We start from the raw sequence: 23703 nt of genomic DNA, 5'->3' as shown, positions 1-23703 counted from the left end.
TCATGCAAATTGGATGCGGGAAAACCTGCGTCCAATTCACATAAGTGTGAACCCAGTCTTAAACTTGAGGAAAGTTAAAAGACTCTATAAACTATAACAAACACTTACAATTTTTATTGGTGGAGAACATTCGGCAAAAAGTAAAAATGTTTTTGCTATTATTATTAAAACCAGGTCACCATTATATATATATAAAAAAAACTTTTTCAAAAACATACATCTACAAATATACTAATATACAAATACATTTAAAAAATATAATTTACACCTTTTAGTAGAACATACATATTCACAGCCTCAAGTATTTTAATGGTGATATTACATTTCAAGTTTTATTTTATAAGCAATTCTTTAGTTACTTCTTCAATCTTGGAGCCTCGTCTTATATTTTGAATCTAGGCAATTTAGCTGTGACCACAAGTGGAGACATTTATCAATTCTGTTGCACAGTATTGCAATGCTAACAGGTGAGGGGAGACAGGTTTTGAAAACAGATTTAGCCCAGGTTCACACATACAGCGGGATTGAAATTGTGCCAGATCAGCCACTTCATACCCGCATGTCAGTCCGGCATCGGGGATGATTTCAGAGACATCTGTGCGGGTTGCTGCACAGATGTCTATACAAATAGCACTCCGAAGTCGCCGTCTACTACTAATACTTTTGGGAATTCAGACGGTGCCATTTACAAAATTTGAAAATCGCATGCCAAATTGCTGCAATGTGAACCTAGGCTTACTACAAGGCTACAGCTTGACTCATAAGTGCCCCCCTCACCTGATCTAATGCAATGGAATTAATCCTGACCCTGATTACTTCTTAATTGTGCATTTGTTTGCAGTGAAAATCTGTCTTATATACAGTAACAGATATGTTGCAGTTGGCTGCCTAGGATTCTAAGTGCAGGGATTACAAATACTGGTGCAAATTTTTTGCTAATGAGTGGCTGCCCAATTTGCGTGGAACCTTGTCACCATTCTGCTTGAATTAAAAAAAAAAAATGAAGAACAGCAAAGCAAGTGCAAATGGCTGAAACAGACAGTTTCTAGTGGAGGTCTTATGGGTTGGCAATTTCATAGAAGTGTATAGGTGGCTATGCTGCAAAATAGCCCATCTAAAAGCAGAACACAGGCCAAGTAAGTTAAAGAGGCTTTCGGACGTTTCCCTTTAGTCCACTTGGTGGAAAAGTGCTTTAATGTGGCTACAATTATAATGAATAGAGCAACAGTTTCTCCTACCCTTAAAAGTGGTTGTAAACCCTTACATTTATCCAGTGAAGCATTTGGCCTCAGGTAATACAGAGGCATGAAACAAATCCCCCAACATAAGTTTTACCTGCAGTCTTGTCTTCAAAGTCCACAACATACACTGCCTGTCTGAGCTTTCAGAAAGCAGGAGGCGGGGAGGTGAAGTTACATTCACTGAGAACAGCTGAGAGCTGATTGGAGGGAATGGAAGGGAATGGAAGGGAAGGGACCCCACCCTCACACAGCAAACAGGAACAGAGCTGAGGCCATTAATCACAGGCTGCGTGTTGGAGCTCCCTCTCCTCTCACATTTTTATCTCTTAGTGTCAGGAAAACTTGTCAGAAGTGACTCATACAGAGGGAAAGGCAATAGATAAAAAAAACAGTGCTCTGGACTGAGACAAGTACACACTATAGAGAGATATGCCTTGTTCATATTTCATGTCAGAGGTTTACAACCACTTTAACTGCTAGGAGCAAGACTGCTGAACTATTACAGGGCTGGCTACTATAAGATTTGGCCTTTGTAGAGCAGCTGTTTTTAGGAGTTGAGCTGGCCTACATTAGGAAAAGGCAAGCAGTAGTATCTTCAGATCTGCACAGAGCTTTTCTCCAAACAGTGGATGAGTATTAACAGAAGTAGTGATACCTCCATGTGTCATAATCCTGGTCACTATGAATTTCACCAATTAGACTAAGGGGAGGAAAGCCACCTTAAAAAAAAACAAAAGCGGCATATTACAGAATGCCCTGTGCCACAGATCCAAGTTCAGTTGAGGTGTTTTGATCTACAGAATACTTGACTGTGGAGTGGATCATTTTAACAAATGAACAGTTGGTAAATAAAAGAAAATCAGAGCTCAGATGCATTGCATAGATTCTCTAGATGACATATGTGTAGCAGATAACGAATGAGGTAAACTAGGGTCATTGTGAACCAAAAGAAAAATATGAAAATGCAATGTTACAGTTAATCTGTATGTATTCAAAAATACCATGCCAATCAGCAGTTGTGTGAGAAGGTCTTGCACGATAAATAAAATCCAAGACTTCAAGACTAATCTTAGTATATGAACATCTTTAAAATCATTGTCCTAAAGTGCAATGCTTTAAGAAGATTATCTTCAGTAGGTCGGACATCTTTTTTTTTTAACCGGTTCCCGACCGTCCACGGCAGGTTGGCTCCCCTGGACGAGCCGCCATAACTGTACGTCGGCTCTTTAAGACGCTGTAGGAGACGCACCCACAGTGTGTCCCTGGAGCCGAAGTGAGTGCCCAGAGAATGCGATGACTGCTGGGCACCCGCGAGATCGCTCGCCACAGAGCGGGAACTGGGATCTGTGTGTGTAAACACACACTTTCAGGGGAGAGGAGACAGATCGTGTGTTCATACTAAGTAGGAACAACAATCTCTCTCCTCCCCTAGTCAGTCCCATCCCGTCTTCAGTTAGAACACATCTAGGGAACACAGTTAACCCCTTCCCTGCCAGTGACATTTATACAGTAATCAGTGCATTTTTATAGCACTGATCGCTGTATAGTATAGTCAATGGTCTCAAAAATGTGTCAAAAAGTGTCCACTTTGTCCACCGCAATATTGTAGTCCCGATAAAAATTGTAGATCGCTACCATTACTAGTAAAAAAAAAAAAAAAAATGCCATAAGTCTATCTCCTATTTTGTAGACGCTATAACTTTTGCGCAAACCAATCCATATACGCTTATTGCGTTTTTTTTTTTTTTTTTACCAAAAATATGTAGAAGGATACATATCGGCCTAAACTGAGGAAAAAATGTGTTTTGTTTTTTTTAAATTTGGGATATTTATTATAGAAAAAAGTAAAAGATAGTGTTTTTTTTTCAAAATTGTCACTCTTCTTTTGTTTATAGCGCAAAAAATAAAAACCGCAGGAGGTGATCAAATACCACCAAAAGAAAGCTCTATTTGTCGGAAAAAAAAGGACGTCAATTTTGTTTGGGTACAGCGCCGCACGACCGTGCAATTGTCAGTTAAAGCAGCACAGTACCGTATCGAAAGCAATGGCCTGGTCATTGAGCAGCCAAATCTTCCGGGGCTGAAGTTGTTAAACACACATTAGAGACACTGTTTGATACCTTAAAAGACAAGTGCACTTTCAGTAAAAAAATAAAAATAAATAAAAATATGCACCACCCTCTCAAACCCCCTAACCTAAATTAACCAAAGAACTCCCCGCTGTATAATTACCTCAGAAGCAAAGCTGGGCCTCTGCGGCGCCACAAACTTGCTCTACGGTGGCCCTCATGGACTTAAATGGGCCATGTTCAGAATGTCTCCAGTCCTGGAGATGCAGCTAATGGCAACATTCTCTGCCTAAAGAATGTAAAGAGCAGATGAGCCTGCAGGCATCAGGCCATTCTGAGGTAAGTTAACAGCTGGATTGGATGTTTCTAGGCTAGGGGGCTACACTAATACAGCTTGTGTTAAAACTACTCTTGTCCTTTAAACATGTAACTGTGGAGACCACAGGATATCTTGATGCACCCAGAAATATTTTATAAACCTTCATTACATTAGTAACACTTGCAAACAAACATATAAAGGTTCATCCAAAAATAAATGCAAAGTTCCTGTACAGGTTATAAAAATAGAACAAAGCAATCTCAGCTCCTCTGATTATGAATCTTCATTGAGACACCTCAGCCTTCAGATTTATTAACTTGGTTCTTATCTATAGCAATGAACACTGCACAAACTACTGCCGAGATAGACAGATGTATCACTTCATAGAGTAACTTTGGAGAAAAAACACTCCATATAAACAAGTGGTAACGAAGGGCTGTCACTAGAAGGATGTACACGGTGACTGGTAGGGAGTGAATTATTGCGTAGCAGTAACAACCATGAGCAACAGCAGTAGAATTCCTGGAAGAGAGCAAGGTTATGATAGTTATTACTATTAGTTTGATGACCAAAAAAACAGACAATAAAGAAATGCATTGTTCTGATTTGCATCTTTTTTCCCTAATATACAGCATGTAATGAATGAACATTAATGTGTGTGTGTGTGTATATATATACACACACACACACACACACACACACACATATATACACACATATATACATATATACACACACACAAATTATTAGGCAAGTTGTATTTTTAAGGATTCATTTCATGGTACAATTTACAGATTTACAGCATCATTATAAGAAACAGAGAGAAGAGATTGAAACTTGCTCATGTACTCAAAGTGGGAGAAGGTCAGCTTTTAACATATATAGAATAGGATAAAGATGTAGACCATGGAGGTTACACAGTATACAAGTGCATAACGCTTTAGATCCCTTTCATACTGGGCAGTTTTCAGGCGCTTTAGCGCTGGAAATGACCTCTGCTAAGCGCCTGAAAACCGCCTCCCATTCATTCCAGTGTGACTTTTCACACTCGGGCGACTTTCCGAAAAAGTACTGCAAGCAGCATCTTTGGGGCGGGTTTGAAATGCTGTATTTAGCGCTCCCAAAATGCCCTACCCATTGCGATGAATGGGCAGCGCTTTCAAAGCGCTGCAAAATGGGAGTTTTTAACCTTTTTTGGGGGGTTAAAAGTGCCCCACTAGCGGCCAAAAAGCGCTGCAAAAGCACCGCTAAAGCGCCGCTAAAACGAGTGGCGCATTAGCGCTAACAGCCGGAGCTTTCAGTGTGAAAGCAGTCTAAGTGTATTTTTTATTAAAAATATTTGAGCATGCTTTTTTTTTTCATTCTATAGGTCTTTTGCATTAAAAAAAAAAAAACAATATGGCTTGAGAGGTCCTAAGCAGTTTTTACAAGTCTCCCATGCGCATTTTATTGTGCATATGAAAAGAAAAGATTGAGCAGGCAGCAAAATAGAAAAATGAGTTGGTTAACATTAGCTGCTTTTCATTGCTATGTTGCCAGCCTAATAAATCTCAGAGTAGCAGAGCGTTGAAAACAAACTCCATAGGTAGGCAAAGAACCCCAACCAATGAGTCATGCTTCAGAAATTATGCTTTAAAACAACAGAGTCCATGTGACCCTTGTAAAAGAAAGGAATCACACAACTACAATGGCATTTCACATTTCCTAATATCTGAGATATTTTGCTAGAATTGTATAAAATGTATATTTACCAGTTCGTTTCGGCACTGAGGTAATAAAGCATGTGCATAGTCCAAAGGAGGGGCCCGCTATATGTCACAAAAATAGTTAGGAAAATAGCTGGATACTCAACATAGTTATCTAGTCCCACAAAGCCAGCAGATATATCTACAGTACTTATAGTATTTGAATTACCCTGAAAAGAAAAACAGGATGGGGAAAAAACACCACAATTAAAAGAGATTTAAAATAAAAAAAACACACACACAGGTTTTATTATACATTTGTGTTAGATGATGGTTTAAACTATAAACACATACTGTGTTTATACAGTGGGTAAAATAAGTATTGAACATCACCATTTTTTTAGATAAATATATTTCTAAAGGTGGCATTGACATGAAATTTTCACCATGTTGGTAACAACCCATGCAATCCATACATACAAAGAAACAAAACAAATAAGTTCAGAAATGTAGTTATGTTTAATAAAATGGAATGACACAGGGAAAAAGTATTGAACACACTAACTGAAATGTATTTAATACTTGGTGGAAAATCCTTTGTTGGTAATGACAGCTTCAAGACTCCTCCTGTATGGAGGAACTAGTCGCATGCATTGCTCAGGTGTGATTTTGGCCAGTTCTTCCACACAGTCTTCAAATATTGAAGGTTCCTTGGCCTCTTTTATGCACTCTGATCTTTATTTCTTTCCATAGATTTTTCTATTGGATTCAAGTCAGGTGATTGGCTGGGCCATTCTAGCAGCTTCATTTTCCTTCTTTGAACCCAATTGAGAGAGTTTCCTTGGCTTTGTGTTTGGGATCATTGTCTTGCTGAATCGTCCTCCCCGTTTCATCTTTATCATCCTGGTAGATGACAGCAGATTTTTTATCAAGACTGTCTTAGTAAATTTTTCCATTCATCCTTCCTTCAATGATATGAAGTTTGCCAGTATTGTATGCTGAAAAATAGCCCCAACACCATGGTGGGCCCACCGCCAAACCTCACTGTTAGTATGGGGGTGTTTTTGGGGTGATGTGCAGTGCCATTTGACCTCCAAACATGGTTTGTATTATGGCATCAAAGAATTCAATGTTGGTCTCATCTGACCAGACTATATTTTCCCAGTATTTCACAGGCTTGTCTAAATGCTGTGCAGAAAACTTAAAACGAGCTTCAACATGCTTTTTCTTAAGCAATGGAGTCTTGCATGGTAAGCGTGCATACTGGCCATGGCGGTTGAGTGCATTTCTTATTGTTTTCTTTAAAACATTTGTACCTGCTAATTCTAGGTCTTTCTGAAGCTCTCCACAAGTGGTCCTTGGCTATTGGACAACTCTTCTGATAATTCTTTTTGCTCCTTTGTCAGAAATCTTATGGTTTTGCAACAATAACGTTGGGAAGGTCTTAAGAGCTCTTTGCTTTTACCCATCATGAGATGTTTCTTGTGTGACACCTTGGTAATGCGACATCTTTTTTTAGGCCATCAGTTGAGACTGAACCAGCTGATATTAATTTGCACTGACAAGGGGCAGGATTGCTTTTTAACCACTTAGACCCCTTTCACACTGGGGCGGGGTCGGCGGTAAAACGCCGCTTTTTTTAGCGGCGTTTTACCGTCGGTATGCAGCCGCTAGCGGGGCGGTTTTACCCCCCGCTAGTGGCCGAGAAAGGGTTAAATACCACCGCAAAGCGCCTCTGCAGAGGCGCTTTGCCGGCGGTATAGCCGCGCTGTCCCATTGATTTCAATGGGCAGGAGCGGTAAAGGAGCGGTATACACACCGCTCCTTCACCGCTCCGAAGATGCTGCTGGCAGGACTTTTTTTACCGTCCTGCCAGCGCATCGCTCCAGTGTGAAAGCCCTCGGGGCTTTCACACAGGAATACATGCAGCGGCACTTTCGGGTCGGTTTGCAGGCGCTATTATTAGCGCAATAGCGCCTGCAAACCGCCCCAGTGTGAAAGGGCTCTTAAGAACAGAGCCTGTTTCTGAGGTTTGGTGTTTACAAGTTAAAAACAGGTTTGTTTGCTAGAAAATTACTTAGAACCCCCAAACATTAGATATATTTTTTTCTAACACCCTAGAGAATAAAATGGGGGTTGTTGCAATACTGTTTGTTATACCGTATTTGCGCAGCGGTCTTACAAGCGCACTTTTTTTGGAAAAAATTCACTTTTTTCAATTAAAAAAAATAAGAAAAAACAGTAAAAGTAGCCCAATTTTTTTTTAAATGGTGAAAGAGAATGTTACACCGAGTAAATTGATACCCAACATGTCACGCTTTAAAGTTGCTCCAGCTCGTGGAATGGCGACATACTTTTACCCTTAAAAACCTCCATAGGCGACGTTTAAAAAAATTCTACAGGTTGCATGTTTTGAGTTACAGAGGAGGTCTAGAGGCAGAATTATTTCATATGCAGGCACTGCTTACGTATGTGTTGGCGTCTGCCTTTTATTTTTGATTTTTACACTGTTCTTTTAAAAAAAAAAAAAAATTGAGTCACCTTTAATTCCTATTACAAGGAATGTAAATATCCCTTGTAGTAGAAAAAAAAGCATGACAGGACCTCTTAAATATGAGATCTGGGGTCAAAAAGACCTCCGATCTCATATTTACACTAAAATGCAATAAAAAAAAAAATGTAATGTCATTAAAAAAAAAAAAAAAAGTACCTTTAAGAGCATTGGGCGGAAGTGACGTTTTGACGTCCCTTCCGCTCTACAATGATATGGAGACGGGTGGGGGCCATCTTCCCCTCATGCGTTTCCATGTCAGGCTAGGGAGAGGATCCGATCGCAGCTACCGATGGCTCCAGTAAGCGGCGGAGGGCACCGGAGAGCGGCGGGAGTGGGGAGAGGTGAGAGGGGGGCCCCCCCGCCGCCGATAAAAGTGATCTCGTGGCAAATCCGCCGCAGGGACCACTTTTATCTTGAAGTGGACTGCCCGCTCTTGAAGAGGATACCAGGGTCATGGTAGCTAGCTGTTACCATAACAACGGTATTCCACTTCAAAGTAGCGACGTAAAATGATGGCGGGCGGTCCTGAAGTGGTTAATTACTTTCTATGCCCTTTTGCCTCTCCCTTTCTTCATGTGTTCAATACTTTTTCCCTGTGTCACTCCATTTTATTACACATAAAACTTAATTTTTGAACTTATTTGTTTGTTTTGGTTTCTTTGCATGTATGGATTGCATGGGTTGGTACTGACATGTGGTGAAAATTTGTCAGCACCTTTAGAAATATATTTACCTAGAAAAATGGTGACGTGTTCAATACTTATTTTACCCGCTGTATGCATGTATGTATACAGTGCCTTGAAAAATAATTCTTACCTTTTGACATTTTCCACATTTTGTCATGTTACGACCAAAAATGTAAATGTATTGTATGTAATAGATCAACACAAAGTGGCACATAATTGTGCAGTGGAAGGAAAATGATAAATGGTTTTCAAAATTTTATACAAATAAAATATCTTTAAAGTGTGGCGTGCATTTGTATTCAGCCCACTTTAGTCACCTAATTAGTAAATAGAGTCCCACCTGTGTGTAATTTAATCTCAGCATATTTACAGCTGTTCTGTGAAGCCCTTAAAGGTTTGTTAGAGAACATTAGTGAACAAACAGCATCATGAAGGCCAAGGAACACACCAGACAGGTCAGGAATAAAGTTGTGGAGAAGTTTAAAGAAGGGTTAGGTTATAAAAAAATATCCAAACTTTGAACATCTCACAGAGCACTGTTCAATCCATCACCCGAAAATGGAAAGAGTATGGCGCAACTGCAAACCTACCAAGACATGGCCGTCCATCTAAACTAACAGGCCGGGCAAGGAGAGCATTAATCAGAGAAGCAGCCAAGAGGCCCATGGTAACTCTGGATGAGCTGCAGAGATCCACAGCTCAGGTGGGAGAATCTGCCCACAGGACAACTATTAGTCGTGCACTCCACAAATCTGGCCTTTATGGAAGAGTGGCAAGAAGAAAGCCATTGTTGAAATAAAGCCATAAGAAGTCCCACTCGCAGTTTGCAAGAAGCCATGTGGGGGACACAGCAAATATGTGGAAGAAGGTGCTCTGGTCAATTGAGACCAAAACTGAACTTTTTGGCCTAAAAGCAAAATGCTATGTGTGGCAGAAAACTAACACTGCACATCACCCTGAACATACCATCCCCACCGTGGCGGTGGCAGCATCATGTTGAGGGGTTGCGTTTCTTCAGCAGGAACAGGGAAGCTGGTCAGAGCGAATAAAAAGATGGATGAAAACCAAATGCAGGGCAATCTTAGCTGTTGCTAAGCTGTTCATCCAGTTTGAGCGACTTTGCAAAGAAGAATGGACAAAAATGTCACTCTAGATGTGCAAAGCTGGTAGAGACATCCCCAAAAAGACTTGCTGCTGTAATTGTAACAAACGGTTGTCCTACAAAGTATTGACTCGGGGGGCTGAATACAAATGCACAAAATGTGGAAATGTCTTTTTCAAGGCACTGTGTGTGTGTGTGTGTGTGTGTGTGTGTGTGTGTGTGTGTGTGTGTGTGTGTGTGTGTATATATATATATATATATATATACACACACACACACACACACACACACACAAACAGTATATGTTTTGCTGTAACATCAATGTCAAAAATATCAAATTTTCCCCACATGCTTCATCAGAAGAAGCATGTGGGGATGCATTTTGCAAGCTGGACTGCTTCATCACAGCTACAGATCCTATTATATACTGCAGGTGGTACTGGGTACACACCATGTTGGAAGGGTGCCATGTCTGTAGAAACACAAGGTTAAGTGAAGCCACCAAGTGTATATACAACCGATTTTCCTTCATGCCATCTTTTACCTTCTTGTGGTACCTGTATGTATAATCTAGACCCACAGAAACTATAGATCGAAGGTACTACCCATGCTAGAGTGCGAAAATCTTCCTTGGAGAGTTTGAAGACATTCCCCATGGGCTCCCCAGGTTACTTGCTGCCAGCTCTGATGTAATAGCAACACAGTATATAATAGGATCTGCAGCCCTGACGAAGCGGGTCAGCACGTGAAACGCTATAAAAAGGATCTCAAGCCCAGGATAGCAGCATCCTGGACAAACCAGTTTGTTATTTTGTTTTTAAAAGAATGAACCCCCTTTTTTAAGAGACTGTATAAATACGTCAAATAAAGCTATATGAAAAATTCTTTTAAATCAGTTTGTCAAGTGTTTATTGAACCCAAGGAGGTACATGTAAAGGCCCAACCTTTCTTTTGTGTACTTTTATAAGTGTCTTTCCAGGGATAGTACCTTCTTAAGACCCCATTCACACAGGGGCAACACGACTTGCAGCAAACGACTGCCCGGGCGACTTGCAAAACGACTTCTGTATAGAAGTCTATGCAAGTCGCCCCAAGTCGCCCCCGAAGTCGTACAGGAACCTTTTTCTAAGTCGGAGCGACTTGCGTCGCTCCCCTTAGAACGGTTCCATAGCACAGAATGGGAGGCGACTTGTCAGGCGACTAGGTCGCCTGACAAGTCGTCCCTGTGTGAATGGGCTCTAAGGGTTGCTTATCAATTCACATTCTACCCCCACACACAAATATGTTTATTTATTCATCAGAATGTAGAAGTTCTAGTGCAACCTACCCTCTTGATATGTATACATGAAAATTAACCCTATTCTGTATTATTTCTCTAAACCTACAGGGTTTCTACTGAAATCGACCTTACCATTGCCTTAGTTGGGGCCATGGCTTACACTAACAAACTAATTCTTGTATCGCCACAAATATGAAAGTAAACTAAAGTGATATTAAACCTTTAGTTTTTAAAATAAATCCTTCAGCATATGATTTAATCCATTACCAAGTAGGCAGCTTCGTTATCTTTTAATCTTTCCTATGTTGCAGCTGATACTGCTGTCCCAGGCTTCCTGTTTCATGGTGGCTCCATTCTCTTCAGCATTATATGAAACCATCCTTGCATGCAGGGATCAGAGTTGTGTCTCCCTCCACTGCGTGCATCAATAGAAACACACAGTCCTGTAGCCTAGGATGGCAGGGTACTCTCCAGATCCCCCTTTTCCAAGCTAACAGACTGACTGCAGACTACAATGTTCATTGTTAACACTTTCCTACGACCACTGGAAGTTCAGGGAAGCAGCACTGAGAGCTCAGAAGTTAGCAGTATTGAAAGTTCTAAACTGCAAGTGCTGGGGTAAGAATTTTAACATAATTTACTGGGGAAGGTTATTGTGCTCAATATGTTATGGATCATAAGAACTGAGGGGAGTTACTTCTTGTTCTGTAATGTACTCCAAGAAAAAGATTTGAAATATTATGCCAAAAATCATATTAAAAGGACGATTGAGCAACATAGCAAACAAAAGCTAACAGCTAAAGCTATTGTGGGATACAAAACAGAGGTGGCTCAACAGGGCCTTCAAAGCCGCCAGAAGAACCTTACGACCATAGCCGGCATCAGCTGAGGCCTAAACATCCAACCTGGTTAACAACCAGTTATTTTTAATAACAAACATGTCATACTTATCCTGCTCTGTACAGTGGTTTTGCACAAAGCAGCACCGATCCTCCTCTTCTTCTTAGGTCCCCCCCGCTGGCACTCCTGGCCACTACCTCCTGTCGACTGCCTGCAGAGAAAGCAGCTTGCAATGGGGGCCACCCAAGTAGGCACGCTCCCAAACCGCTGCTCAGAGTGCCCATTCAGACATGGAGCCGTTGCTCGGTTTGATTTACAGCAGCAGGAGCCAATCTCAGCCAATGAGGAGGGAGAGTTCCCGGGAGAGCCAACGCTCTCATGCACATTTCTGGATCGAAAGAGCTCAGGAAAGTATTTGGGGGAGCTGGGGGGCTGTTGCATGATGGTAAAAAACCTTCAGCCTTTACAAGCACTTGAGACCTAAAGAACTTGATAACACAAGATCAGATGGCAGTCTTGCAAATGTGGAAACAGATGTCTGATGCCCATGAAGCGCACCAACTGGTCTAGTGGAGTAAGGCTTTTTGGGGGGGGGTCAAAAAGTAAATGAGCGGTCAGATCCACCTAGCAATATGGGAGTAAGAATCAGGCTGTTCTCTGTCTGACAGAGTCAGAATGTCAAAAGGGAGATGTAGCCGAGATAAAAATCGACCAGAGTTTACAGTACTCAGACAATAAGGAGAAATCTTCTTAGGGTGAATAGGAGCAGTACAGAAGAGAGATGGTATAACAATGTCCTGGTTAAGGTGAAAGGAAAAAAACTCTAAAAATAAAAAAGGCCCTGGGCCTCAAAACAACCCAAGAAAGGGTTCTTTATAGGTTGGACCTGGGCCTCAAAACAACCTAAGAAAGGGTTCTTTATAGGTTATGGCTGCCAACTCAAACTCAATTTGCGAGGAGAAAGGCAACCTTGTAAAAAAGGATAGACAGAGAACTATCTCCAATAGGTTCAATGGGTGTTCTTTGAAGAGCTGAAAGAACCAAGCTGACATCCAATGGAGAGTAAGAGGGTAATTTTCAAGCAAAAAAAAAAATAAAATGCAGATTTTACATGTGTGCTAAAATTAAAATATTGCCTTGGTAGAAAAGTAGTTAATGATGTTGTGCAGTGATTTGCCAAAGAGGCATTCTCCATCAAAGGGCATAACCAAGAGGCAATTCTTGCACTGATATTCTGCAGACCAACATTTGAGCCAAAGGGACTTTTGCATATGTACTGAATAGAGGCATATTCTCATATTTGGCATGTAATAATCACTGGTGGGGTGGAGCTATGAAGCTTGACGTCACCACACAATAGCAGTCTAACCTCAATAGAGAGTACTGCTCCAGCGTTCGTTTTTCGAGCCTTTGCCAATGTGATGCCGATTGTGGTATTAATAAAAGAAGTTTTATTTTACTACACCATGGAGGCTTTTTTGGTCTTCTAACTCCCTCCCATACAAGACAAGCGGTAAAACCGAAGCCGGCCGGCTACATCGAATCCTCAGTGCATGTGAAGGATTACAGTTTGCATAAACAGATCAGTTGCTCCAGCTTGCGGGACCTCTCCACATCGCCGCCTTGATGCTGGTGGAGGATAGCATGTAGATGAATATCTGAATAGGAGGACTCAATTGGCCGTTCCTGACTGAGGGATTTACTATATCTGAGCCTGTAAGACCCCTGTAACAGGGGTCCCACGTATCTGGTAAGCGGCCGCCCTTTTTCATTTTACCCTGGGATCCTGGCACTTATTGAAGGAACCTTTATATCTAGGAATGCACCTAGCTGGATCACAGAACTGTTTAGAATCGCTTTTTTTCAATCACCCACTCCTCAAGGGGACTTTGTCATATTATTATTATTATAAGTGTTTTACTTGTATTCTTTTTGCCAGGGCACTATTCATGTACACACCCAGGTTAAAGGTTTTTACCTGTAGTTTGGTGGTTCAGACATTAGTAGCGCACCTGAGTTTGTTTATCATGTAATAATCACTAACCTCTCAACACAATAGAGTAAGGCCACAGGCATGAGATCAAGTTGCTAGAGGAGAGAGGGATTGGTCAGGATAGATTCAGGATCCCGGGTGATACCCTTGGACCACACAGCTAAGGTCTGGCAGATGGACATGGTTGCAGTAACAAGCTGAAAGGAAGGATCTGCAAGGGAGAATAAGGCAAGCACATCTTAATGCCTGAATCCAATTTTGCAACGTAAGCCGGCCATAGACAGTTCGAATCCCAGCCAGTTCAGCAAGAACTGGCCGACGTTCGAACAGTGTGTTGGCAGGCTGAATGTACCAAGTTGATCTATCGATCAACTTGGGTACAACCAGCCTGCTGGATTTACTTGTGATTATCGCTAGCGGATGCTATAATCCCCCCCCCCCCCCGAGGCAGAAAATTGCTCGGCAAGAGGGATTCCCGTCAGCACTGTCTGTGTTGATGGGGGAATCCTGAGAATTTCTTTCATGCAACATGTTTCCAATGCACCAGAACCTGGCCTATGATTGTGCCTTTTTACCAATTCCCATACTTGTTTTCAGTATTTTTTTCTGTACCGTCAAAACTGTGCAACAATTTCCACTTCATTTATAAGGCCTGTACACACGCTTTGATTTTCGGACGTCAATTGTGTTATGATGACTGATCGTCCGCAAATCTTACTGTTAGTACGGTGCTTTCAACAGCCAATTTCACTTTGTTAGACAAATTCTGGATGTTCAGACTAAAATTTTTGTCGGATGTGAATTCAACGTCTGATTTTCGTTTCATTAGTATCGCACGAAAAAAAAACATAAGAGCAAGACTATGCATGCTCAGAAACTATTCAACACGTTACTTCTAATGTTGTATTCTGTCAAATGAAAATTCTCGTATTGTTAGTAACCTCTTCACTTTCAACATGACACTAGCGTGCCACAAAAATCGGACGTTCTGTCGTCCAAAAATCAAAGCGTGTGTACGAGGCTTTATACTTTACATTATCTCCTAAATACATTTGTTTTACTTGCCATATGCAAGTTTAAAAAAAAAAAAAAAAAATACATCTCTGCCTACACTTTCAGTATGCAGTATTGATGTTTGCATGAAATGGTGATTTCTTTTTCAAACTGCACACAAAGCAACTTACCTGGAAGAAGAAAAAAGCCTGTCCAAACCAATAATGCATTATCGTAATTTCAGCAGCATCGTATTTCAAGATCTTCCAGATGAACATAGTGAAAATAAGCTGAATCAGTAAGCAGAAAACCAGCACTGCAAGGTTGTGTGGTCTAAACAAAAGAGCTGCTAGCAAAATAAGTCCGCTGTAAATTTCCCATAAGCCAACAGCTTTAGCTTTTGAATCTGCATTTAGAACATGTGATGTCAAGAGGTCCTTTATACCAGTGACAAGAATTCCAAGGACAAATATGTAGACAAAACGAGCTTCTGTGATTCCCCTAAAAAAATTTACATACCGTGTTATTGTGCTGGCAATATTTATAGAATACTAAAAACAAGCATATATACAAATAGCAAAGTGTGTCTGTTCTCTAAACAGCCAATTCAAAATGGTGTGTTTTTTGGTGCAAGTGAGATGCCCCCCCCCCCCCTCCTGCGCACGCGGGGGGGTGCCCGGCAGTGTGCGAATTGACCTTGTCCTGGAAGGGTTTCTTCCTCACCTTCCTTGGTCCATTCACCTTGGATAATCCCTATTTTTATGTACATATGATGTTCTGCAAGGGGGCCAGACTGTTCAGATATACATTCACATGTATTTGTAAGATTTTATGATCTCTCTATGATCAGTGGTTCTATATTTATGTTTTTATTTAAATTGTTGATTAAAATGTAAAATAGGGGTGTTTAGTACCCCCGTGTTTTAAACTTTGTATGGTGTGACCTTTTTTCAGGAAGCCTCAAAAGTCCATTATAACTAAAATAGAATACCATGAACAGTAATTACTTTTAGGGTTAACAGAAACCTGTGGGAACCATCAACAGTAACTACTTGTGGGGTTCACTGAAACGTTAAGTGTACTTCAGTGTGTGCGGCTCGAGACAAAACACATAATATAATAACTATCCTGCCCTGTAGTGTAAAAAGTGCAAAACCCTAATGGAACTTGTCTGAAGTTAATGCACAAAGAAATACTGTATTTATTGGCGTATAACACTCATTTTTCACCATGAAAATCCGGTGCAAATAGCGTGTGCGTGTTATACGCCAATACTTCAATTTTAGCTGCCTCGGAGGGGACAGGGAGGGGGGCGTGACGAGAGCCGTCAGAATACATACAGTTTGAATCTTCTGTTTACTTGGCGGCCTCTGTAATAGGAAGTCCCATCTCCTGGGCCACCATTGGACCACTGTTCTGTCTATCATAGGAGATTCTCACTGTATCTGTATGTAATCTGTCGGCGCTCGTCCCGCCCCCCTCCCTGTCCCCTCTAGGCTGCAGATGGGCATCGATCAGGCTGCATTGATGGCAATGGCGAGGCTGCTGCTTGATGGCAATGGCGAGGCTGCATTAATGTGGACTAATGAGGCTGCATTGATGGCACTTGTGAGGCTGCAGATGGGCATTGATGGCAATGGTGAGGCTGCAGATGGGCACTGACCCTTACTTTGCTTCAAAGTTCCTTATTTAAAATGTAAGTTTTTTTCCTGAAACTTCCCTCTTAAAATGAATGTGCGTGTTATACGCCTGTGCGTGTTATACCCCGATAAATACGGTAGTTTGAACTACTTTTTTATTTTACTTGACAATCTAAATAGGTAACTAACAATTTGAAGATAAATGAAAAAACACCTCACAAATACTTACTTTGTAATTTCTTTAGTACTTTGTTGCCATGGATATAAAACATGTCCTATAGCCGCTCTGTAACTGTACACCCCTAACAGTCCAAACATCAATGCGACTTTAGACACTACAGAGCATTTTCCTTGGATTAAAACAAATATCATAATTAAGCAGACAGCTACCAGAAATGACAGTTCAGCCTTGTGTTCAGAGCTGCGAAAAAGATAAAAAAAACAAAAAAAATTACTGTACATATAAAGTTGGCAACTAAAATAACCACTGCTTGAGACAGTTTTACAACTGTTGGAATCTTAATGTGGACCAAAGCATTTTCAGGTTCCTGAAAGGCCATCCACTTGTCTTACAGCAGAAATTTTCTTTTTTTTTTTTTTTTTTTTTTTTTTTTTTATTTAAAGCATGTCTATGGTCTAGGTCTATGAATTTCTAAAATTGACTATGAATGTCTAAAATTTAAATCATGATCATTTTACATTGTATTTCAATTATTTCTAGTCTACTCCTATTAAACCTAACAATTTTGAAGTTTATAAACGTACTTTGTGAAGATCCCCACACGTTTACTTCCTTGAATTTTCTGACATGTATTCACTATGGCCTATGAGTTGGCACTGTGTGTCACACATTTAATAGTATACATATTTGCCAGCACACCATGGCTCTACAATCACCATCCAAAGGCTTTTATTGCAGAGAGATCACATAACAAAGACAAGTGCAACGTTTCGGAGTTGAGCAGGACTCCGAAACGTTGCACTTGCGTTTGTGATGTGATCTCTCTGCAATAAAAGCCTTTGGATGGTGATTGTAGAGCCATGGTGTGCTGGCGAATATGTACACTTTGATGTCTCTAGGATCCAGCTGGTAATTGTTGCAGCACCCACCATTGATGAGCCTTGTTTTTTTTCCAGGAACGTGTGCGATAGGAATATAGACAAGACACATTTAATAGAACTACAGTGGGGCTGAGGAGGAGTTTGAGGAGGTGGAGTCAATACAGAAATCTCAGCTTGCAGGCAAGGTACCATGGGACATGTAGTCCCCAGAAACAAAGTAAACAGCAGTGAAAAAGCTGCAAAGCATGCGGGGAATCCAGGAAGTTGTGGAAAGAGATGGCCAGCAAACAGGCGGCACTCTCAACATGAAAGGAGAATTTTAACGTAAACTTATACTAGATTGCCAAAACATAATTTTTGTTTGTATTGCTATTATAAATGCTGACGTTATAAAATGATAGTGTACAAAAAAGTGACAACAATCCAAACCTACAACTGTTTTTTGCAGAAAGGTGCACATGGAAGGGCAATGCACATTACAAACAAAAGATTTCCCAGCACAATTACCGGCCAACCCGCAAAACAACCAAATTGGCCCTGTCTAATAGTTTACATTAAAATAAACAGAGGTTTTGTTTGCACACATTTACAAATCAATGCTTAAGCTGCAGTACCCACGCCAAAGTACCTCTGTATATACTGTGGTCCTAACTCTAAGGCCTGGTTCACACCCATTGTTTGTTCCACATTATGCCAGTGTTGTGCCAGCTGCACGGAGTTTGATCATTATCAACCATGGATTGTTTACGTCACAGCTACATGCAATCCTACATGACCCTTACAGTCCTTTGTAGTGCCTCAGGATATTTTTTGGTTCACATCAATGCAGTTTGCTTTTAAAACATTTGCTAAATTTGCATCTAAAACAGTGCTTTTGCGGTGCGTTTTCCCTTTTTGCACACACGTTTTTCATGTTTTTTTATGTTTTTTTTCCCAATTTGTTGCTGGTCAGATTACAAATACAAAACATGGCAAAAATGCGCTACATACTTTTCTGCTGCTTCTCCATTGAAGTATATTGAACCAAAAATGCAGCATTTTGCATTTAAAAAAAGTCTGACCCTTTCCAAAAATGCAGCGGCTGAATAAAAGCCATAGATGTGACCATGTCCCATAGGAAACCACATTAAACGGACTGTAGTGCATTTCTCCAAAAAGCACCGAAAAACACATAGGTGTAAACCAGGCATTAATTTCCAGAGCCTCCATAGTAGGAGCACATATAAGAATGGATAGGGTTATGGCAGGTATGCCTGGAGGGAGCCCACCCCTCCTTAAAAGGACAGGGACGCACATGACGCCCAGCAAGAGCACAAGGGCAGCGAAGGCATTCTGTGCGTCCCTGCTTCCAATTCATCCAACTGTACAAAAAAGTGGCAACCACCCCAACCTATAACTGGCTTTTGCACCAAGGTGCACAAGGAAAAGCAATGGGCTTTCTAGAGAAACTTGCCCTTAACTTATCAGTTGCAAATGAAACCCTCAGTTTTTAATGTAAACTGTTAGACAGGGTGAATTTGGTTGTTTTTTTGCAGGCTGGCTGGTAAGTGTGCTGGGAAATCTTTTGTTTGTGATATAAAATGATAGTGTATGCTGTGACCATAAATTTCCTAATGCTAACACTCTGAAACTAAAAGTTAAAAATAGTCATGCTTGCACATCAGCAAAACTATTACTGACTTACTATGGAAGTTAAAGCCAAGTCCAAAAAATACTAAATGCATATATATATTTGCAGGAAAAAAAAAAAAAAATCATGCATTGCCTGCAAAGTATTGTAATTATGATCAGTGGATCATGGGTGCAATGCCAGGTTCCTGCAGACATTCTCAATCTATACCAAGGCACAGGCTTTCAAGGCTTTCAGAAGTGTCAATGGATTATGATTGCTGTAATCGCTGCATTTGTGTTCTATTGAGAACTACTGCTCTGGTGGTTGTTTATTCATTCACAGACCTCTGAAGTAATTAACAAATAGGGATAAGGCCAGGGCTAGATAATGCAATCCATTTTCTATTGGTTTTAATAAACCTGAGTTATAATTAGTAACTTTTCCTTTTGTAATTTTTATTAGGATCATGAATCTCATTACTGTAGGCTTGATCTTCTCTATTTCCAACATATTTCCCAGGATAAAGCCAGACACAGTGTATATCAAGAAAACACCATGTTTGGCGTTTTTTTTGGGGGGACGAAGCTACTTTTCATGGCCCTGCCCATAAACCTAGCATAGGTCTGTTAAGCTGCAGGAGGGAAAAACTAAACAAACACACGGTCACAAAAGTGACATCTGAACTGTTATGCACGATCTGACATTGATCGGACATTGCGACAACAAAATCCATGGATTTTTTCCAACGGATGTTGGCACAAACTTGTCTTGCATACACACGGTCGTACAAAGTTGTCGGAAAATCCGATTGTTCTGAACGCGGTGACATAAAACGCGTACGTCGGGACTATAAACGGGGCAGTAGCCAATAGCTTTCGTCTATTAATTTATTCTAAGAATGCGTGGCACTTTGTGCGTCGGATTTGTGTACACACGATCGGAATTTAACCGATCGGATTTTGTTGTTGGAAAATTTTATAGTCTGCTCTCAAACTTTGTGTGTCGGAAATTCCGACAGAAAAATAGGATTTTTAAAACAGCTTACCTGTAAAATCCTTTTCTTGGAGTACATCTTAGGACACAGAGCCTCAAGTAATCACTTGGTGGGTTATGGGCCTACCTTCAGGTGTTGACACTGGTATAACCAATACAGGAAGTTGACTCCCCTATATAACCCCTCCTCCTTCCAGGAGTCCTCAGTTTTTGTAGCCAAGCAATATAAGTAATATACTCTCACCCCATAAAACAGAGGGGTGGGAGCTCTGTGTCCTATGATGTACTCCAAGAAAAGGAATTTACAGGTAAGCCGTTTTAAAAATCCTATTTTCTTTATCGTAAATCATAGGACACAGAGCCTCAAGTAATTACTTGGTGGGATGTCCCATAGCAATGCTACTTGAGGGGAGGGAGACGCAACCCGTAGGGCACCCCCAGACCTTGAGGAATTATACTGCTGCCTGCAGCACACTGCGCCCAAAGGCGATATCCTCATTCCATTTTACATCTACTTGATAAAACTTTGTAAATGTATGTACTGAAGACCAAGTTATGGCCTTGCAGATCTGAGACATGGAGGCCTGGTGACGCACTGCCCAAGAAGCACCAACTGCTGTGGTAGAGTGCGCCTTAACTTGAAAAGGGGGAATCTTTCCCCTTAAATCATAAGTTTGAATTATAACTTGCCGAATCCACTTAGCCACAGTGGATTTTGACGCTGCCTGTCCTTTCTTAGGACCCTCTGGCAGAATATATAAGACATCAGTCTTACGAATCTGAGCAGTTTTCTTTAAATAGATTTTCACTGCTCTCACCACATCAAGACAATGTAGTGACTTTTCTTCCTTGGAAGATGGTTTTGGAAAAAACGATGGCAGGACAATATCTTCATTCAGATGAAAGCCTGAAACCACTTTTGGCAAAAAGCCTGGACAAGGGCGTAACACCACTCTGTCCTCATGAATAATCAAATATGGCTCTTTACAGGAAAGAGCAGCCAATTCTGAAACCCTCCTTGCTGAGGATATAGCAACCAAAAATATCAGCTTCCTAGTCAGAAGGACTAAGGAAATATGCTGTAATGGTTCGAATGGCGGCTTTTGTAACACTGACAAAACTAAATTCAAGTCCCAAGGGCTTAAGGGTGATTTAACTGGCGGATTTATACGCATCACTCCTTGCATGAAACCCCGGACTAAAGAATGCGTAGCAAGTGGTCTTTGAAATAAAATTGATAAGGCTGAGACTTGGCCCTTAATAGTACTCAGGGCCAACTTCATCTCTACGCCTACTTGTAGAAAGGCAAGAATTCTGCCTCTAATATATCTCAGAGGGTGCCAACCCTTGGATTCACACCAGGAAACATAAGCTTTCCAGACTCTATAACATATAGCTCTAGAAGCTGGCTTCCTAGCATTAATTAAAGTAGAAATAACTGCCCTGGAAAGCCCACGTCTTTTCAGAATGTGGGTCTCAATAGCCAGGCCGTTAAATTTAGCATTCGTAAAGTAGCCTTAGTGGAAGGGACCACAGATCCTCCACTGCCATCTTACAACGTCTGCATACCATGACCTTCTGGGCCATGCTGGTCCTGCCAGAATTACCGTTTTTCTTTCCAGCTTGATCCTGCAAAGAAGTAGAGGCGGTAACTGAATAGGGGGAAATGCATAGATCAGTAAAAGCTGATCCCACAGTATCACCAACGCATCTGTTCTGCATGCGAATGGATCCTTTGTTGTGGACACAAAGTTCACTAACTTTATGTTGCACTGGATGCTAGAAGATCTACATCCGGAGTCCCCCATCCTTGACAACCAGCCCGAAACATGTCGGGGTAAATAGACCATTTCCCTGGGAATAATCTGCTGGCGGCACATGTAGTGCGCGTGCCAATTCTCTATTCCCGGAATGAAGACTGCTGATGGGCACAGAATATTTCTTTCTGCCCAAGTTAGAATATGGTTCACTTCTCTCTGCACTGAGAGATTCTTGGTGCCCCTTTTGGTGATCGATATAGACCACAGCCGTGGCATTGACGGATTGGATCCTGTTGGGACAATCCCTTAACCTGGAAGTCCAGGCTTTTAGAGCCAGACGTACTGCCCGAATCTCTAGGATGTTGATGGGCAAGGCTCTTTCGGTTCTTGAACACTGTCCTTGGACAGCTGTCTTCTCTGTCATTGTCACTTTCCAGATAAGTGGTCTGAAGGATTTACCCTTTAGGACATTCTTTAGTAACCACCAATTGAGGCTTTGGGACACCCTTGGGGACAGCCGCATTGGCAAGTCCAAAGCTTGGATCGTTTTGTTCCAACCAAATAGAATACTGTTTTGCAACAGTCTCGAATGGAACTGGGCAAAGGGAACTGCTTCGAATGAAGCCACCATCCTTTCTAACAACCTCATACAAAGGCGACCTCCTTTTGACCTGATCATCCACACCAACTCTTTTATGGAGTTGTGTTTTTTTTTCTGGGCTGTATCTATGATCAGTAATCGAGACTACTAGGTTGAGAACGCAATCCAGACCTTTCCAGGTAACTGGTTGTAATGCGTACACCTTACTCCGAACAGCGATTGGTCTATTAGCAATAGACCGTCTAGGTATGCCAAGACTGTTTAAGCCCTGTGCCCTTGACCTGGCTACAGGTGGGGCTAGCACTTTTGTGAACACTTGAGGTGCTGTAGCTAGCCCGAAGAGCAAGGCTATAAACTGAAATGCTGCTGTTCTACTTCGAACCGCAGAAACCTTTGGTGAGCGGGAAATATATGGACATGCAGATATGCATCCCTGATGCCGATAGGCACCAGAAGTTTTCCTCCTTGCAGGATAGAAACTACTGACTTGATCGACTCCATAGAAAGGAGCGGATCTTCAGGAACTGATTTAGATTCTTTTAGATCTAGAATGGATCTGTTGAATTTCTGCGTTGCTCTGTATGTGTACAGGAAACGCATGAAAAAGGCAGTGAAGGTTCCAAGGAACCTAAGAAAAAAACAGAACTATCAGCTGACTCTAGTAGATTTAGCTTGAAAGAGGCACAAATCATCTTTGTAAGAGGTTTGTACCAGCAATTTCTCAGATTGCGAGGCGGAAAAAAGTTCAACTCTAGTTGTCTCCTCTGCAGAGGAGTACTCAGTTTGCCTTTCTTCCCGATTACCTGAGCGTAATCCTTCATCCTCTACCCACTGTTCCCTTGATAAGGGATCTCAGGTGGGGGAGGGGGATCTAACACGCTTCCCATCCTTGGATAGTGGATGTGATTAAAGTCGCTAATTTTCCTTCTAGGCCCTGCAGGGCAGAGGAAAAATGCATTTTCAATCATGTATACAGGGGCTGAATATTTTTTCCTCTTAGGCTCAGTTTCCACTATTGCAACCTCAAATGCCTGTGTATTCTAGAGGTCTATGGACCTCAAGTCCCATCAAAGTGGTACCAAAGTAGTGCAGAGACTACCTTGATGTCGCACAGATCTGAACAGTACTCCTTGGAAATCATGCCCTGGGGTCTGACGGTGGAGGCCGTCACCGCTGCCTAGAGGCAGCTGCCCCTGCACAGGGGAAGGAAGCTGTTTAAGTGACTTGTCCAAGGTCAAAAGGAGCCAACGTGAGGACGAGGTCCGACGTCTTTC

At 41.4% G+C, this 23703-nt stretch overlaps 1 protein-coding gene across 2 annotated transcripts in view; it reads right to left on the bottom strand.

Moving 5' to 3' along the window:
* Positions 1-288: 288 nt before the first annotated feature.
* The window catches only part of PIGG (phosphatidylinositol glycan anchor biosynthesis class G (EMM blood group)), an 87286-nt gene continuing 63871 nt past the window's right edge, over positions 289-23703 (bottom strand). For both annotated transcript variants that reach the window (XM_073595795.1, XM_073595804.1), the window contains 4 exons: positions 16631-16822; positions 14953-15262; positions 5381-5544; positions 289-4151 (listed from right to left, as the gene is read on the bottom strand). In XM_073595795.1, coding sequence (XP_073451896.1) covers positions 3926-4151; positions 5381-5544; positions 14953-15262; positions 16631-16822 — 892 coding nt within the window. In that variant the 3' untranslated portion in view covers positions 289-3925. The remainder of the gene's footprint in view (positions 4152-5380; positions 5545-14952; positions 15263-16630; positions 16823-23703) is intronic.

The sequence above is a fragment of the Aquarana catesbeiana genome, linkage group LG01 (assembly GCF_042186555.1).
Source record: "Aquarana catesbeiana isolate 2022-GZ linkage group LG01, ASM4218655v1, whole genome shotgun sequence".
In the NCBI taxonomy this organism is placed as follows: domain Eukaryota; kingdom Metazoa; phylum Chordata; class Amphibia; order Anura; family Ranidae; genus Aquarana; species Aquarana catesbeiana.
The sequence above is the reverse complement of the archived record's forward strand: the minus strand, read 5'-3'. Positions and strand labels throughout refer to the sequence as shown.